This window comes from Podarcis melisellensis (assembly GCF_964234715.1).
Source record: "Podarcis melisellensis genome assembly, chromosome: 6".
NCBI lineage: Eukaryota > Metazoa > Chordata > Lepidosauria > Squamata > Lacertidae > Podarcis > Podarcis melisellensis.
The window spans coordinates 22,812,831-22,831,846 of NC_138538.1; the positions used below are offsets into that span (position 1 = coordinate 22,812,831).

General features: G+C 46.1%; 1 protein-coding gene across 1 annotated transcript; it reads left to right on the top strand.

The window, feature by feature from the left end:
* Positions 1 to 4,701: 4,701 nt before the first annotated feature.
* Positions 4,702 to 15,721, top strand: PIGT (phosphatidylinositol glycan anchor biosynthesis class T). The gene is made up of 12 exons (XM_081916927.1): positions 4,702 to 4,921; positions 5,734 to 5,911; positions 7,121 to 7,248; positions 8,409 to 8,509; positions 9,318 to 9,404; positions 9,727 to 9,814; positions 9,911 to 10,008; positions 10,793 to 10,958; positions 11,255 to 11,455; positions 12,657 to 12,822; positions 13,123 to 13,206; positions 14,614 to 15,721. The coding sequence occupies exons 1-12, from the start codon at positions 4,747 to 4,749 to the stop codon at positions 14,864 to 14,866; spliced, it is 1,725 nt and encodes a 574-aa protein (XP_081773053.1). The 5' UTR covers positions 4,702 to 4,746; the 3' UTR covers positions 14,867 to 15,721.
* The last annotated feature ends 3,295 nt before the right edge of the window (positions 15,722 to 19,016 follow it).

Here is a 19,016-nt window from a genome sequence, read left to right on the forward strand (position 1 = left end):
TTTTGAGGACAAGTAATTATAATGTCAGTTTACAAGTGGGTAATTGAGGCTGAGAGGCAGTGACATTTTAAAAGGCACCTGTTCTCAGCTGAGGTTCCAAGTTCAAGCCTAGTACTGTTTTCCCTATGTATAGTGCAGCTAAACTTTATACAAGTCTAAAATTGTCTTACGACTCTGACCAACTTGATTGGGTATACAGAAAACAAACCATATAAATATATGGCCATCCAAATGTTGTTGGACATCCATCCCCCACCAGGTTCCCCATGCATAGCTTGTACCATGATCACAACCGGATTTTGTTGGGTTGCTATACAGTGGGAAGCCATAGCTAATTGCAACTTTCCAGCCTCAGCGGAAATACATGTGTATGCAACGATCCACACCTGAAAGCAATGCAGTTTTCATGCTTTCCCCTACCCCTACACTGTAAATTAGCATGTCAAATTAATGTTGGGAATAGCACTCAAGCAATTTGAAGTTTTCAGTCTGCTTTAAACCAGACAGGTGCTGGCCCTGTTGTAAGCTGAACAAGAAAACCACTCCGATTGTGAAACTGGAAGAATCCCAAGAAGAAATAAAAGGAGCCTGGTGTATAAATAACCTTGGGCCGGCCCAGTTCCTGGGGAGCTCCCTTTAGCTGCCTGGCATCGGCATTGACTCAACACATCAGCCAACCCTCTTGGGTCCTGGCAATAACATCTAGCATTTGAGCTTCCATCCAGGTGCAAGTGAGTCATAGTTTCTCCATTTGCAAACAACTCCAGCAACGGCTTTCCAGCGAGAGGTCTGAAGGCGAAGGACTGAGAGGAGGAAGTGACTCAGGGAACTAACAGCACAGGTGGGTGGGGAGAGAGACCAGTGATAGAGATCTAGCAGCCACAAGGACAACCCACCCTAAGCAATAAAAGAAACCCGTGGAAAAATACAACTGGAAAGAGGGTGAACTGCGAACACAGAAAACAACTCTTAGCAACTGTGCGGGGGGCGGGGGGAGAACTCCTGACAGGAACATGTTTGAGCACAAAGTGCACTGCTTTTCACAGAAAAACAAAGTGTTACAGCAACTTAAAGAATAACAAATTTATTTATTTATTATTGTGGCACAAGCTTCTGTGAGTTCATGTCTGTCCATGTCATCAGAAGCATAGTGTTATCCTGTCAGGTTTGGCCAAATACCTTTTGCTGCCTCAGGTGAACCAGAAAATGTTTGATGACTGGGTAGCGAGAAGCGCTCTCTCCTCTGAACACAAACAGAACATGCATTCCCCCACCCCAACTCGGAGTGGAAATTTTCAACTGGATGGGAATTTTCATTGCTGTTGATCCAACTAGGGTTATCATTCCCCTTTTCTGGACATGCTCCTGTGCCTTTAACAACAAGTGACAACAGAATATTCCAGGGACTGGGAATCTGTGGCCTTCCAGAAGTTTTTTGACTACCAATCCCATCATCCCCTGATACTGGCTGGGCTGACTAGGAGCTATAATCTATCAGGAATTGGAGGGTCACAATTCTGAAATTTAAAACCAGTGGGACTTCTCTGGCTATTTCAAGTGAAGGCTGCACTTAAGTATGTGATTAGGAGTTAGATAAAAGGCAGGAAATTCAACACTGCATTCCTGGGCTCTAGAAGAAAATGACAGGAATCTGAAAAAGGTTGTGCCTGCCCTCTAGTGGGGAAATTTTCCTATCAAGTTGTGGGAAATTAAGCAACTTGGTTAAGGCAAGAGGCCTTATCCCAGCCTTACAAGACTGGCTCAAAACAGTTGAGCCCCCACCATCCCATGTGAAGAAGCTGACAAGATTGACAGTCAACTCTTCAATGCTGGTGACTGGACGTCTGCACTGTATCTAGGGGCTGTGGGATAGCTTAAAACAGGCATGTCCAACCGGTCGATCGTGATCTACTGCTTCGATCGTGAGGTATTCTTGGTTGATCCCGACCGCCAGCCCCCCCCCACCAAAATACCTGTCCTCCTCCCCCAAAAGCTCAACAACTTTGGGCAATAACAATAAGGTGCTACTGGAAGGATTTTTTTTGTTTTGACTATGGCAGACCAACACGGCTACCTATCTGTAACTAGTTTTATTATACCGTAAGTAGACTGCAGTCTCCAGAGAGTTGGACATGCCTGGCTTAGAAGGCACAGGGCAGGTCATGTGGCAAAGACTCTTCAGTTTTCTAAAACCTCAGCACTCCTCCCACACCCTCAAATCTGCCACTTGAGAGCCACCTCGTTCTCCCGAATGGTAGGGCCAGCCCCACTATCAGGGATGCAATAGAAGATTTCCTGCCTAAGCAGGAGGCTGGAATAATTAGTTTGGGAAGCCACTTCTAACTAGGTACAGTGGTACCTCAGGTTACATACGCTTCAGGTTACAGACTCCACTAACCCAGAAATATTACCTCAGGTTAAGAAATTTGCTTCAGGATGAGAACAGAAATCGTGCAGCGGTGGCGCAGCGGCAGCAGGAGGCCCCATTAGCTAAAGTGGTGCTTCAGGTTAAGAACAGTTTCAGGTTAAGAACAGACCTCCAGAACAAATTAAGTACTTAACCCGAGGTACCACTTTGTATGTTTCGTTACACTGTTTTGGCTTCTCTTCTGTGCCCACTCCCAACTCGTGTTAGATGACTGACCCACAGCAGTTGGGGTCTTATGACCCCGAATGCCCATTTCAGCAGCCCTAGAGAGAACTGGAGATGAACATGGCGGTTTAAATCTCATTTCAGACTTGGACTCACTTATCATTGGAAATAACAATGGCATAAGGATTGGCAAGATAAAATATTGCATAGGAAGCTGGTATGGTTTAGGATGTTAAAGCAATGAATTAGGGGTCATTGGGTCCCTAGTTCAAATCTCTGTTCGCTCATGAGCTGCTATACTAAAGGTTGTCAGAACCACTCACATAGAGGGCACATTTGCTGACAATGATAAGCCAACCAACCATACTGTGCACAAACTACATACTAAAGCACACTGATTGCTGTTACTTTGCTTCTACCTTTGCATGAACAAGTAAATGTACCACAAAGGGGATTGTTGTTGTTTAGTCGTTTAGTTGTGTCCGACTCTTTGTGACCCCATGGACCAGAGCACGCCAGGCACTCCTGTCTTCCATTGCCTCCCGCAGTTTGGTCAAACTCGTGCTGGTAGCTTTGAGAACACTGTCCAACCATCTCGTCCTCTGTCATAGTGTTATTTTGATCCATGGATCATGGATTTTTTCCTTTTGAGAAGCCTAGCTTATTTGGCTTATTGTCACATGTGAGTAACAAGACTACATAAACTCTACTTAATATTAGGAAATGTTTACACTTCAAAAATGCAATGTGTTTAATGAGAAGGACATAAGAAGAGCCCTAAGGAATCACATCAACCATTTATCTAGTTCGGCATCCACCAGTGGCCAATCCGATGTCTATGGAAAGAGCCCTCCCAAGGAATTGACACCAATTCCAAACGAAGAGGCTCCATTTAGCCATCACAGCTTAGTAATAAAAAGCACTGGGTGCAGGGAGGTTACAGTAATTGCATCTTTCAGAAAGAAATGTTTGTGGGGAACCCTGCCAGAAAACTACTTAAGCCATGGCCTAGCTTTGACATAATTAAGGCTGCAGTTCTCAATAGTTTTGCCAGAGACAGTGTATCAAATTCACTTGCTCCGGATCAGAGATGGGGAACCTGTGGCCCTCCAGATGTTTTTTGGACTACAATTCCAGTCATCCCTTACCATTGGCCATACAGGATGGTGCTGATAGAAGTTGTGGAGAAAGGAAATAAAGAAGGGCTAATAAACAAGCACTTCCAGCTTGCATGCACAATAGAAATAGTTATTCTGGCTTATTCCCTTGTCCCGAGAAACAACATCCTATACCTCTGTCATCCCCAACATATGCCTGTAAACTAAAGTAAAGGGGTGGCTAACCTGTGATCCTCTGTGTTACTGACTATAACTCCCATTTGTTCCGACTATTGGACTATTGGCTGGGGCTGGTGAGAGTTGTAGTCCGACCTCTGGAATGCTACAGCTTAGCCACCACTAGTCTTGGTGTAGTATTCTTAACTTGGCTCCAAGAGGTCCTGGGTTCAAATTCCCAGGACAACTGGGTCCAGTGTTTGGGGGAGGGGCTCTAGCTCAGAGGCAGAAGACGATGCTTTCCATGCAAAAGGTCCCAGCTGCAATTCCTAGCATCTCCGGGTATGAGCTAGGAACAAACCTTAGAGTGCCAATATTCAGGTAGAGAAAAATCAAAAGTCTGGCTCAATATAACGTAACTCTCTCTGTGTTATTTTTTTTAAAGAAATGATGTTATATGTTACAATGCATAATATATTATATTATATTAGGCATGTAAAAGGATATGAAACGAAACGGGGATCACGCTACAAAGCGCATGTCGGCTCTCCCTCCTCCTCCTGCTGCTACTTCTATTACCTTCTGCCTCTGTCTGGGCACGTGGGGCGCCCAATCACAGCCACAGCAGTAAACCTGCCCCTGCAAGCTCCTTCCGGCATCCCTTGCCTCCGACCCGGAAGCACATTCCCGAACAACAACAAGGCCACGGGAAGTGCCGCTCTAGCCTCGTCTCTGTCCCTTCCTGAAAAGCCTCCATTGGCTCACAGGGTGAATGGAGGCGGGGTTCCATGGTACCTCCTTTCTCCGCTCCCCATTGGCTAACACGCGCCCGGGGCAGTGGGCGGAGCTGCTCCGCTTTGCCGCGAGCGCAGCGGAGGAATGGAGCCGCTCGGGCCGGTGCTGCTGCTGCTGCTCTTCTTGGCGACGAGCGGGGCGGAACAGCCGCGGGACTCCCTGCGGGAAGAGTTGCTGCTCAGCCCGCTCCCGTCGGGGGACGTGGCCGCCACCTTCCAGTTCCGGACGCGCTGGGATTCCGACTTGCAGCGGGAGGGCGGTAAGGGGCGGGGCCTGTCGCGACAGAGGGGTGTTTTTTTGGGGGGGAAGCGAAGCATTATCTGGAAAGGGGGTCCCTGTGAACCCCGGAGACAGGGCTTCTCCTGCGCCAGGTGGGTGGGTGGACTACAATTCCCATCAGCCCCATGAAGCATGGCTAGTGGCAAGAGGTAATGGGAGTTGTAGTTCCACAACAGCTGGAAAGCCAAAGGTTCCTCCCTCACACACCTGATGCCTTTTCCCTTTGGGGGTTAGTTAGTTAGTTAGTTAGTTAGTTAGTTAGTTAAATAAATAAATAAATAAATGCATTCTGTTCTGGGTGCTTTATAGTCGAGGTTCTTTCACTGCAGGGGGGTTGGACTCTTGGGTTCCTTCCTAACTCTACCATTCTGGGATTCTAGCACATGAATGCAAGAGCACTCACCCCTCCCATGTTTTCCAGCAACTGGTATCTGGAAGCACTGCTGCCACCAACTGCGGGGGTAGAGAGGATCATGTCTAGTAGCCATTGGGGAGCGGTGGGGACTCTGAACTGCCAGGGGTACAAGCCAGTCTCACTGGGAAAGCATAAAAGGCCTGAGGTAGCAAATGGAAAATGACTGCAGCAAAGGGTCAAGGAACCTTGGGTAATAATAGATTTAGGGATAGGCTACTTACTGGGTGACTTGCATGGGTTCCAGCAGAACTTGCAGCAGCATTCCTCTTCAATGGAGCAGGAGAAGGGAAAGTGAATTGGGGAGTTGGGCAGGTGGAGAGGTTGATGTGATGATATGCTGTTGTAATGCTCCTATTTTTCCCCCCTGCTGCCTACAGTCTCTCATTACCGGCTATTCCCCAAAGCCCTTGGCCAGCTCATTTCCAAGTACTCGGTGCGCGAATTGCATCTCTCCCTCACTCAGGGCTTCTGGCGGACACGGAGCTGGGGACAGCCTTACTTGCAAGCTCCGGCTGGGGCTGAGCTCTGGGTTTGGTTTCAGGAGTCTGTCTCTGAGTAAGTAAGCCTGAGCTGATTTTACTTGGTTGAAGGGCTCTCCGGTAAATCATAAGAAGGCTGTTGCACTCTGCTTTTCTCGCCTGCCCGCTTCCTCATGGCATAAGTGCATAAACAAGATAAATTCCAAAGGTCCATTCCATGAAGGCAATCGTATGGTTTAAATGAGCAGACGTTGTTCCTTCACCTTCAAATTCTGGTGTCTCTTGGGTCTTTCCTTTGCATTGAACGATTTTGCCAAAGGCTGCCAAGGCCCAGTGGGACGTCCCAACACCTAAATCAGTGGTAGCCTCCAGAAGGGCCATAGTTCTTCTCCCTTGCTGTTTCATCATAATAGGCATTGGGTGGTGGACCCTGGGGTGCCAATTGTAGCCCACTAAGCTTCTCTGTCTGGGTCTCAGGACTCTCCGTGCAAAACAGCTAATTTTCAGACCATACCCCTCACAGTCCCTGCTTCATAGCCTCTTTGAGTGCTTTTTGCCAGACTGGAATGCGCTCTTGGAGTCTGATAATATATCTTGCTTGCTTGGATGAAGGAAACAGTGGTGTGTGTAGAAAGTTTCCCACAATGCAAAGGTAAAATGTGTGTTCATTTCTCTGTCCACTTTTGCCTCTGGCCCCACCCACAAGTATGTGGCCCCCAGAAGGGAATGCAGTTCTTGTCCTAGAAAAGGTTCCCATTCCTGGAGTAGGTCATCAGGTGCTAGATTGTGCTTGCAGCTGTGGGTTGTGAACATGGCTCATTTCCATATACAGTGGTACCTTGGGTTACGAACTTAATTAATTCCGGAGGTCTGTTCTTAACCCCAAACCGTTCTTAACCTGAGGCACGCTTTTGCTAATGGGGCCTCCTGCTGCTGCTGTGCGATTTCTGTTCTCACCCTGGGGCAAAGCTCTCAACCCGAGGTACTACTTCCAGGTTAGCAGAGTTTATAACCCAAAGTGTTTGCAACCCGAAACGTTTGTAACCTGAGGTACCACTGTACTAGTGCTGCCGTGTTAATGTAGTACTGAAGCAAAGCCCGAGCTATTCATTATTTTATTTTATTTTTGAATTTTATAGAAAGCACCTTCCACTAGAATGGCACCTGAAGTGATGTACAACTGCAAACACGGTCTATGACTTGAAAACACATTTGCTTTCCAAATGGCCTCTTGCAAGTTTCAGGCAAATCATTCACAGTGAATGTGTATATTTTTCATCTTCAGCGTTGACAAAGCTTGGAAAGATCTCAGCAACATCCTCTCAGGAATATTCTGTGCCTCTCTGAACTTCATTGATTCCACCAACACTGTCGTTCCAACTGCATCCTTCAAACCTCTGGGATTGGCAAATGGTAAGAGATTGGGCTATTCTGGCCTGGAAGGGTCTGTTTTGCAAGAAGGGGCACCGCTGAATTCCAGCTTGTTCTAAATACTTTAATGACAAAGAGTTGTGTCCAGAGTAGCACTTAAGTTGTCCCATCAGTGCAATGATATCCCCCCCCAATCCCCTGTGCACCCCCTAAATATTTTCTCTGGGTTCCCAAACCCTCTGGCACAGATTTGGTGAGAGTGCAGGGTGCATGCAGGGGAAGGAGAGAGAAAAGTCACATTGTACAAGTGGGAATCCTTGTGTTGTTGCCATGTATTAGTTGGTGAAATTAAAGGGAGACCGGAACTTCTTAGAAACACCCAAGTATCTTGTGGCTTAAAAATTAACAAATGTATCCTGGCATAAGATTTTCAGAAAGTTTTGGGGGTGCTGAAAGGCTCGACACTTTTGGAACATCTGCCCATCTCCTTGTTCGTTATCCTGATTAGGGTTGCTAATTGATCTGTGTTTCTTGAGAGCATTGTAAGGATTGTTTGAGCTGACTGGGTAATAAGAATTAATTGGCATTGGAATTGGGCCAGTGCCATAGGTTTTGACTTAGTTTTTAAATGTGTTTATTGATTCACTTTGACTGTTTTGTTTATATTACTTTGAACCATTAGGATAGCACAGACAATAATTCATTAAATAAGTGCTTTGTGTGATTATAATACCTAGCTCTAAATAGTAGAATCAAAGAACTGTAGAGTTGGAAGAGACCATGAGGGTCATCTAGTGCAACCCCCTGCAAAGCGGGAATCTCTTGCCCTATGTGTGGCTCAAACTCACATCCCTGAGATTAAGAGTCTCACACTCTACAGTAGTTCCAAGTACTCCACGCTTGTGACCTCAGTAATCCTTAAAGGAATTCAATCTAGTAGTACCCTTTATGTCAGATGCCTGCTTTTCTTAAGGCCAGCTAGTGAATTCATGGTGGAGGCAAGATCTGAAGGCAGGTAATTTCTAGAAGCTGACTTCCATCATCATATTGAGAGCATTTTATTTTATTTTAAATTTTATATACCACCAATGGGCACCCAGTGATTTCCTGGAATTCACCATGCTGGCTGGGGCTGATGGAAATTTCACCAACATCAAGAGGAGGAGGGCCACATGTTCTAACCCTTCCTCTCCCTCCTTCAGTTACAGATCACCATTTCCTACGATATGCCGTCCTTCCCCGTGAAGTTGTCTGCACTGAGAACCTCACACCCTGGAAGAAGCTGCTGCCATGCAGCTCAAAGGTGAGACACATTCCTGTGCTCATGCAGGTGGAGCCTTGAACCAACATGGGTCATTGCTCTGGATTCCCTCATCCTAGGCCTCCCCCAAAGCTTGCACATCTGAAGCTTTGGGGACTTGTTCTCAATTGGAGCAAGTACTCTAGAGGAGAGCGAACTACGTGCGACTGTTGCATGGTGCTTGGGCTTGTTTCTAGCTATTGTTGTTTAGTCCTGTCCGACTTTTCGTGAACCCATGGACCAGAGCACGCCAGGCACTCCTGTCTTCCACTGCCTCCCGCAGTTTGGTCAAACTCATGCTGGTAGCTTTGAGAACACTGTCCAAGCATCTCGTCCTCTGTCGTCCCCTTCTCCTTGTGCCCTCCATCTTTCCCAACATCAGGGTCTTTTCCAGGGAGTCTTCTTTTCTCATGAGGTGGCCAAAGTCTTGGAGCCTTAGCTTCATGATCTGTCCTTCTAGTGAAGGACAGCACACAGGGCTGATTTCCTTCAGAATGGAGAGGTTTGATCTTCTTGCAGTCCATGGGAGTCTCAAGAGTCTCCTCCAGCACCATCATTCAAAAGCATCAGCCTTCTTTATGGTCCAGCTCTCACTTCCATACATCACTACTGGGAAAACCATAGCTTTAACTATACGGACCTTTGTTGACAAGGTGATGTCTCTGCTTTTTAGGATGCTGTCTAGGTTTGTCATTGCTTTTCTCCCAAGAAGCAGGCGTATTTTAATTTCGTGACTGCTGTCACCATCTGCAGTGATCATGTTCTATACTACGGAGCAAACGTTCAGCCGTATTTTCTTTTTTCTTCCTAGGCTGGCCTGGCTGTTCTGCTGAAGGCTGAACGCTTGTTCCACAGCAGTTACCACTCCCAAGCTGTGCACATCCGCCCCATTTGCAGGGTGAGTCCTGGAAGGATTTGGTGCTGTGTCATAAATTGGTGGAAAGATCTGGAGACAGCATCCCCAATCACCTATGATCTGCCAAAACCTATGATCACATTTCACAAGCCTTACCTTAGAGCAAGCATCCCCAAACTCAGCCCTCCAGATGTTTTGGGATTACAACTCTCATCATCCCTAGCTAACAGGACCAGTGGTCAGGGTTGATGGGAATTGTAGTCCCAAAACAGCTGGAGGGCCAAGTTTGGGGGTGCCTGCCTTAGAGCTGCCCTTGCTCCTGCTTGAAGCCTGCCATTTCTGATGCTTTGTCCTTCTCTCTCAGGATGCCTCGTGCTTGAGCATGTCCTGGGAGCTCAGACAGACCCTCACGGTTGTGTTTGATTCCTTTGCCAGCGGCCATGGAAAGAAAGGTAACGCAAATCGCCCTGCAGCACATCACCACTCTGCTATGGTTACAGTGGTTTACTCACTTCTTAATAATGACCTTTGTGCCATTCTCCCACCAGATTGGTCCCTCTTCAAGATCTTCTCCCGCACTCTTACTGAAGCGTGCCCACTGGCATCTCAAAGCAAAGTCTACGTTGACATTTCCAGTAAAGGCCAGGTAACCTATCCTTTCCCCAGTAACCTTCCAATAGGACTAGGACATCAGGACCTTTAGGAGATGCCCACCTTACTCAGAGCTCTCTCTGGGTGAACAAAGCTTGATGGAAACCTCAGATGTAACTGAGCGGAATATATATAATTGAGAGAGGATTTAATCAAATGCTTACAGTTCTTTAGGTGCTTTGTGTCTCCAGTAATATTACAGAGTCTTGAGAGTAGACGGCTACTCAGATAATCTCCATGTGTATATCCAATGCATGGATAATGGAATGGGACCCCCCCCACCCCACTGGCTATACCCTCAAACACCAGTGTTTAGCAGTGATTGGGAGGAGAAACTACATGCCTGCATCCGTAAGCATGTAGGTTCTTCACCTAATTAGGAACCCTCTGCAATTGTGAATACAGCTTTATATAGGCTTTCTTTTCAGTTGTTGTGCTGGGTGCACAGATTGCTTCTTTCTGGGTGATATCCAGTGTTAGTTATACTCAAGAATAGATCCATTGAAATAAATGAACCTAAGCCCTTCACCACCCTGGGCTCCTTTTGCAGGGAAGGGTGGGATATTGCCCTCTGCATTTCAAAGTATGTTGTAATGCGCTCTGCAGAGATGTTTTTATCCTGTAAAACAGGCGAGAAAGTTTTAAAATAAATATGAGAATTAGGGCCAGTTGAAGGTAGTCTCTCCCACGTGCTGAATATATACAAAAATATGATATAGATGGGCTGGTTATCTTTTTGATGGCTAATAATGATTTTGATTTATTTTGTTTGTTTCCAGGAGAAAGAGTTACTTGAAGTTTCCCCAGCTCCCTTGTCTGTACATGAAGCATCCGTCCAAGGAGACAGGAGAACATACGCAGTCTATGATCTCCTGAACCCAGGACTTTTTAATGGCTCTCGCAGCCTCAATGTGCAACTAAAATGGAAGCGCCCTCAGGATGGCTGTGAGTTATCAATGGCTTTCCTGTCTCTAATGTGTTGTCCTCTCTTAGACCGGTAGAAAGTGGACACCCTTTGAATGCGAGAGACTCGTGCTGTGCATCATTTAAGCTTGTTCATTTATGAACCGGGACACATCTAGTGGTAGTCACAGCAGAAAAATAGTACAGCTACTTTTCTGCTGGGACTGCTGCCAGACTTGTCTTAGTTCAGAACTCACATTATCCCAGGGATAATATTCTTGCATTTGGTGGTACTCCTGTAGTTTGACTCCTAACCTGGTTTCATTTCCTTCCTGCAGTGGATCTGGCAGTACCTGTGCTCCATGCCCAGCGCTATGTGAGTGGCTATGGCCTTGAGACAGGAGAAATCAGCACCCTAATCTATAACACACACCCATACCGAGCTTTCCCTGTGCTTCTGCTGGAGACTGTTCCTTGGTATCTGCGACTCTACATCCACACGCTGACCATTATCACCAAGGGCAAGGAAAACAAACCAAGTAAGAGGAAGCCTCCTAGTAATACACCATTTCCCAACCTGATGCCCTTCGGATGTTTGAGATGGCAACTTCCATCAGCCCCAGACAACATTGCAGTGAAGAGCTTCTGTCTGTCAGTGTGGGCAGCTTTCTGTGTTCCAATATGTGTACTGGATCATGTTCTAAGTTGATATGCCAAGGAAATGGAGCAGATTCAGAAAGGGAGGCCTGAGTTGAAAAGCATGAAGTTTTGCCTTCATATCTATACCCCTTAAGGACATGCATGTATATCTATACCCCTTAAGGAGCATCTCTTAAGTACATCTGGCATTACATATGCATTTCTCAACAACTGGATATGTAGGCTAGCCATAGTAATTTGCTTTTTCTATGTGTTCAGTGATTTGGTTTGCTGAGCTCCAAAGCCCATCCCCACCCCCCTTTTGATGCAGTTTATCATTAACCTATGTAATTATTATTATTATTATTATTATTATTATTATTATTATTATTATTATTTATGCATATCTTGCCCTCCCCAGCCAAAGCCGGGCTCAGAGTGGCTAACAACAATAAAATAACACAGTTTATATAAAATCACAATCAATTAATTGAAATGCACTCTAAAATCAATTCATTCTAAGATCAATTCAAAATCAAATTAATGGTAACCATTGGGCTAGAGTTCTTTGTGGATTACCGAAGGAGGGGGTCAGACTGTGCCTTGGCCAAAGACCTGGTGCTATAGAGCTGCTTTTTCTTTTTAAAGAAACTTTGGTTAAAACAACAGAAGGAAAATGGAAGGTGAAACTTGAGTGGTTATGAATTATATATGTCTGTGTTCCCATGGGAAATGGCTGTGTGTTTGTGAGAGATTTTAGATGGATCTGGCCTCATCCACCACTGGAATGCAGCTTTTATTGGTAATGCTGCCTTTGGCCAAAAAAGCTTCCCTGCCCTTCGGATACGGGACTACAGTCTTAACATACAGTATTTTGACTGATCTCTGTGCATAAGAGCTCGTATTCCAAACAAGGGAAATGGAGGCGTTTGAAGAAATATTTTGTGATCCGAGTTTGTTTTCCTCCCCAGAGTTGCTGGGGAGATCAGTCGGGCCTAAGTTAAGAGTGTTCCTCAGGGCATTATGTAAACATTAAGTGAGGGTTTTATTTATTCATGTTGACCCAAGTGGTGTGCGATGATAGCATGTCTTTGGTGCTAGGTTACATCCACTATCAGCCAGCTCAGGACCGACAGCGGCCCCATCTCTTGGAAATGCTGATTCAGCTGCCGGCAAACTCTGTCACAAAGATCACCATCCAGTTTGAGAGAGCCTTGCTGAAGTGGACAGAATACACTCCTGACCCCAACCACGGGTTTTATGTGAGGTAAGGCTGCAGCTGTCCTCGAGCCACTCGCCATCAGAGTTTGTCGGCCATGCGTTTGTCTGTGTTGCATCCCTTGTGACCAGGTTCATAAACCCCCTCTCCTCCAAGAGGGACCCATGAAGGGAAGGGAAACCTATATGGCTCTCCAAATGTGGTTGGACTCCAGCTCCCATCAGCCCCAACCAGCATGATGAGCAGCTGGAGATGATGGAAACTGGGAGCCCAGCAGCATTCAAAGAGCCACAGATTCCCCATCCTTGGGCAGAAGCTCTAAGTAATCTCTTTTTCTTTGGTTTGTAGCCCATCTGTTCTGAGTGCCCTAGTACCCAGTGTCATTGCAATGAAAGAGGAAGATGAAGATCAAAGTCCACTCTTTGCTTCACTGTGAGTGCATTTGATGACTGCAGAGAAGGGTGGGAATGAGATGTGTGGGATTGGTATTGTACTTCTGTTGATTATTGGAAACTGCTTCATACCAGACATTTCAGATTAACCTAGCAAAGGCTGTAGCTAGACCACCATGACAGAAGTCTGTGCAAACATAGATATCAAAGACTTTTCATGAACTGTTTTCAGAAATTACAACCTTGGTCAATCTGAAATTTAGTTCTGAACTGAATGTATATTTTTGAGCAGATTCAAGAGGTAAATTATTTATTTGGCTGCCTCTACACTGGCATTTGCTGTGAAATAGCCATGCTTTGCTGATCTGCATTTTACAGGGCAACCACATGATGTCATGAACAAAACACCCTCTTCACATTTTTCCTTGTTCAGTTTGTTCTCCCACCCCTATTTTAAAAATTGTATTGCTCCCCCCTTCAAATCAAGCACTCAGCAGAGTAGCTGTGCAATTTCCCCAGGTGTAAACGGGTTATCACGCTCTTAATCTAGCATGTCTGTTTTGTTTCTTTTTCTCCCCTAAACTGTAGCAGGGGAGGCAATCATGATTTGAAGTACAGTGAAAGGGAGGGAAAGGTAGCGTTTAACCCTTTCACAACAAACAGTGGTCTCAATGAAAATCTCCCTTCCCGCCCTGGACATTCATGGTTGTGGAAAAGGAGACTGCCACTGGGGACTCAGCTACATTAGTCAAAATATAGCATTATAAATGCATTATGAAACCAGATGGCACAGTAGAGCTCAAATCACAACTCAAATTATAATTTCAATTGTGAACTTTGCAATGGTTTTTTGCAGAGCATTTTTATAGCTGTGTAGATCTTGGTTTCAGAGTGTCAGAAATCTGGAAACAGAGTTGTCGTTATACTTCCAACTTAAAACCAAATAGCAGTGATCAGTTCGTGCTGATTTTGTAAGCAACTTTTGGATTCAAATAGTGTTAAGGTTGTGGTAAGTTTAAGGTTGTCAGGTTGCATGAGACAGAGGCATTGGCCAAAGTTGCAAGATATTGGACTTCCGCTTGCTGCATTGCAATGAAGGCTTGACCTCTCCACAAGTATGGGATGCATGGAAATGTGTGCGTATGCACATGTAGTTTTTCAGGGGAATCTGCATAGAGGAAATTGCAGAAGACGGAGAACCAGTTGAGTTCTTCATGTGGCACAGTGTCTACAGGGTGTTGCTTATTTGAAAAGTGCTTGCGCATCGAAACCTTTCACATGAATATTCCGTTTGTGATTTGCAATTTGAGGTTGCCCTCAAATATGTGGCACTCCTTCACTCTTGCCTAATCTCTTGATCTGATATGCTTGGAGACAAGGGTGGTAACACATCATTATCTGAATCAGCCCTTAGAGCTCTGCTGATCTCCTCCTTCCTTTCCCCCAGGTTTCCTTCCTTGGATGGCTCCAGCTACTTTGTGCGCCTCTACACAGAACCGCTGCTGGTGAACCTGCCGACGCCAGACTTCAGCATGCCGTATAATGTCATTTGCTTGACCTGCACAGTGGTAGCTGTTTGCTATGGCTCCTTCTATAACTTGCTGACCAGAACCTTCCATGTAGAAGAACCTAACAGGGGAGGCTTAGCCAAGCGACTGGCGAACATAATCCGTAAAATGAGAGGCGTCCCACTTCTTTGAGGGCAGGCAATGCAGCCGCTTCGTCAAGGATCTCTACTGCCAAGACTTGCTGGGACAACGCTGCAAGAAGATAGGTGGGCTTAAGGCAGATGTAACACCTGTTTTGCCCTCTAGTTCCTTCACAGCCAATAAATCTGCTGTTTGTGCCTGCCTGCCACCAGCAAGGGAAGCAATCACTGGGACTGGGACTGCAAGAGCAAAATGCCCAAGGATGAAGCTTGCTAATTTAAGGGGAAATTCCATTTGCTGGAAAAACACTGGAAATAAACATTACCTGTTTCTGAACTATGATCACCTTGCCCTTGCTCAAACGCTAGAGCCTGCACCACTTAACTCACCAACCTGTTTTTCATTTTCATTTTCTTCCACAGCAACTGATTGCTGTGCTAATTATCCTTTTTTGAGCTGCTGTGTAATGGATGTAGTTGGAACGCTGAACCTTTTTTTCAGGTCAGAGAAAAAAAGCTCGCAGAAAAAATGCTGAAGGCAACTAGAGAGAGTGCAACAGAGAATAAATAGCATTTTAGGCCTCAGACTATCTAATTTTAGCATGCTGTCTCTTGCTGTTTTGGAGAAGAGAGTAAGTGAGGATATGAGGAGGCAGCTATAATTGGGAAAAGAAAATTGCTAGGGGGGGTTCATTTGGGACTGTGGGGTTTGGGGTGATCAGGCTGGGCACAGGGGACACTATGAAATAAAAGGGAAACCATGCTGTGTGAGTCAATGCCAATTTGATTTGCGTTCGTATCTGCTGGTGATGGGAATAACCACTGTTTGCTGCATAAGAGAAGAAGACAAAAAACAACTACTGTCAGAGATGGATAAGGAATTCAATAAATAAATGCTGTGTGGTGATTATGTCTTCTGTAACATGGGTTTTAATCAGCTTTGTACTTAACATGTCCCCTGGTAGCTATAAGTGGCCAGGTATTCCATGCAGGTAAATGAATAAAATTCCATTCAGGTAAGTTACTGGGCTGGCACTGGTGGAGAAAAAACAGAGAGCCTCACACCTCCAAATTGCTTTCTGTGCTTGCTGGCTGTGGAGGATAGCGTCAGATGATGACCGGGTAAGAGGGCTTAGTGAACTGGGGGAGTCTGTGGCAGAGAGAAGTCAAGAATCGGCAGAAGATAAAGCAGGTGAGTGGGAAGAGGGAGGCCAAGAGACAGAGATGAGTCAGGCTGGTGAAGAGTCAAGCATCTCCCTCTCCTGCGACACGCTGCCCACCTGTCTCCCAGAACCAGGAGAGGGCTGAAAGCGATAGGCTGTGTGTAGGCGCAGTCTCTGATTGCTTGGGAAAACTCCTGGAGAGGAGGAGGGGACTTAAATAGCTGTGGGAAGGTGGGAACTTTCAGTCTCAGCAACTGATTTCATGGAGGAAGACCACTGGGAATGAGCTGCTGTGCTCCTTAGGTCTGACACTTAGCCAAGTCTGTGGAGATCATGGTTTTGTTTTGTTTTGGTAATAAAAAGTTAACTCCTTTGTGAACTATGTGATTACTAACTGGCACACTGTGACATATAGCAAGCCCATTCATGATCTCGAAACGGTTTGAAAACCAAGGATTCCTGTACTCAATCAGAAGTCACGTCGGATGTTTGGCTTCCCAAAACCGTTTGCAAACTGGAACACTTCCAGGTTTGTGGTGTTTGGGAGCCAAAATGTCCAAGTACCAAGGCGTTTGAGAACCAAGGTACAACTATCTCTGATTTAATGCCTTTTTTCTTATCTTTTTCCCAGTTGTGTGCAGTGTCTCCTCCTAACCAGCAGGTGTTCCTAAATCACTATCATAAGTAGCATTTGTGGAACACAGGAAACTGCTTTATACAAAGTCTGACTTGCTGCGTCTTTCTCAGCATTCTGTTGTACACCGGCAGTGACTGTTAAGGATTTCAGAGAAGGATTTTTACCAACCTTACCTGTACCTGACGGGTTCAACCTGTGTCCTTCTGCATGCAAAGCATCTGCTCTAGCACTGACCTATAGCCCTTCCCCATCCCTATTGTTTCCACCATAAATATATATTTATCTTGGGGACTCTTAACATTTTTTAGCACATGCATTTTTCAATCCAGCTAGTATTCATGCACAAGGCTGGGTTGTACGATGAAGTGCATGCATACCATTGAGTTCAATGGAACCTACTCACAGGGAAGCATGTGTAGGTTTGCAGCATTAGGCTGTGAAGAAATTTTGCAAGACTTGAATGTCCATGTCTTTTGCCATGGTGAAGATTCAGCAGTCTGGAAAAGGCAAATCTGATTGGGTGCTCCTAGTTGGTACAGTAGTGTACAAACCCAAATGTGAGAAGCTGACTGGCAGAAAGGTACCCTGCTGTGTGTTTTATTATACAGTGGTACCTCTGGTTAGGGACGCGGGTGGCGCTGTGAGTTAAACCACAGAGCCTAGGACTTGCCGATCAGAAGGTCAGTGGTTCGAATCCCCGCGACGGGGTGAGCTCCTGTTGCTCGGTCCCTGCTCCTGCCAACCTAGCAGTTTGAAAGCACATCAAAGTGCAACTAGATAAATAGGTACCGCTCCGGCGGGAAGATAAACGGCGTTTCCGTGTGCTGCTCTGGTTCGCCAGAAGTGGCTTAGTCATGGTGGCCACATGACCCGGAAGCTGTACGCCAGCTCCCTCGGCCAATAAAGCAAGATGAGCGCCGCAACCCCAGAGTCGGTCACGACTTGGTCAGGGGTCCCTTTACCTTTACCTTACCTGTGGTTACGTACTTAACTCATTCCGGAGGTCCGTTCTTAACCTGAAACTGTTCTTAACCTGAAACACCACTTTAGCTGATGGGGCCTCCTGCTGCTGCCGCGCCGCTGCTGCACGATTTCTGTTCTCATCCTGAAGCAAAGTACCCGAGGTACTATTTCTGGGTTAGCAGAGTCTGTAACCTGAAGCGTATGTAACCTGAGGTACCACTGTACTGACTGACCTGGGGTGGAATTTTGCACTATTTTCATCGCCATCTGCTTTCATTGCCATTGCCCTGTTGCAGATCAAGCAGGTGCTGCCTGTGGTCTCTACTGTGCTGATCTGGAGCTGCTGAGTAGCCTAAAAACAACTATTGCCTGAAGGCTTCTCGCATTGCATAAACATGCCCCCACTGCAGGTGTATTGGTGTTACCATAGCTGCTGACATCAGCATTCTTGTCTGATAGCAGAGGCAGCAAAAATATTTAGCTCATCTATACGACGTGCAATGATGGTGGCTTTTCTCACATGCTTTATGCAACCTGACTTGCAAGCATACAATAAAAATTGTTTTTTTTTAAGCATGCGGGGTGGGAGTGGGGGAACACACCCGAGGCAGAAAGACCTTAAAAATAAAAATTCAGCCAGTTTGAAAAGTTTACTGAAACTCAAATGTCTTCCAACTGCTTCTGAAAACTATATACAGCACAGCGGGTACCCGTTGCATCTCAAAGGGGGATGCTGTTCTACAAAACCGGGAACAGGAAATAACGGGTCCACGCTCTCTCGCTTATAGACACGGGTGTGAGGGAGCGTTTGCCGCACTCCAGACTGCAGGTACCGCGTTTCCCATCGCTTCCCGCTTCAAAAAGCTTCAGCAACCAGAACAGGAGTGCGCCGTGTCGCTTCACCTTTTTCCCCCCCTCCAAGGTGGGGTTTTTTTTTTGGCACAGACAACAGAAGCATTCAAAAGTAGATGATGCGGCTACGAGAGGAAATGATCAACATATGTTTGCAACAGGAGCGGGAAACCTGATTTTAAGAAATTGTAATAAAAAGTAATTTGGTTTGATTTGTAATAATTTGGAAGATTAATAAAAAATCATTTGAAAAAAAATCATTCCAAAGCACCATCTATGCCTGCCTCCTGAAGTGGTCGGAATCCATCCTGGGCCCAGCCTCTGGGTAACAAAATTATTTTTCTGGGAGCGCAGGAGCAGAAACTCTGGCTACTTACTCAGCCTGCTGCTTCCGCACCCGTGTAAACACGAGGAACCAACTTCGGCCGCCCGTTTCGCGCACCAGCCGCCCTCCTGCCGGCAACCCAGTCCGGGCCCCGCCCCCTTATTGCATATTCATCACCGTGGAATTGTCGAGCCAGCCGGTAGGCCCGCTCCTCGCCGTTACGCCGACGGGCTAGAGCAAAACTGAAGCGGCTGTCTACTTC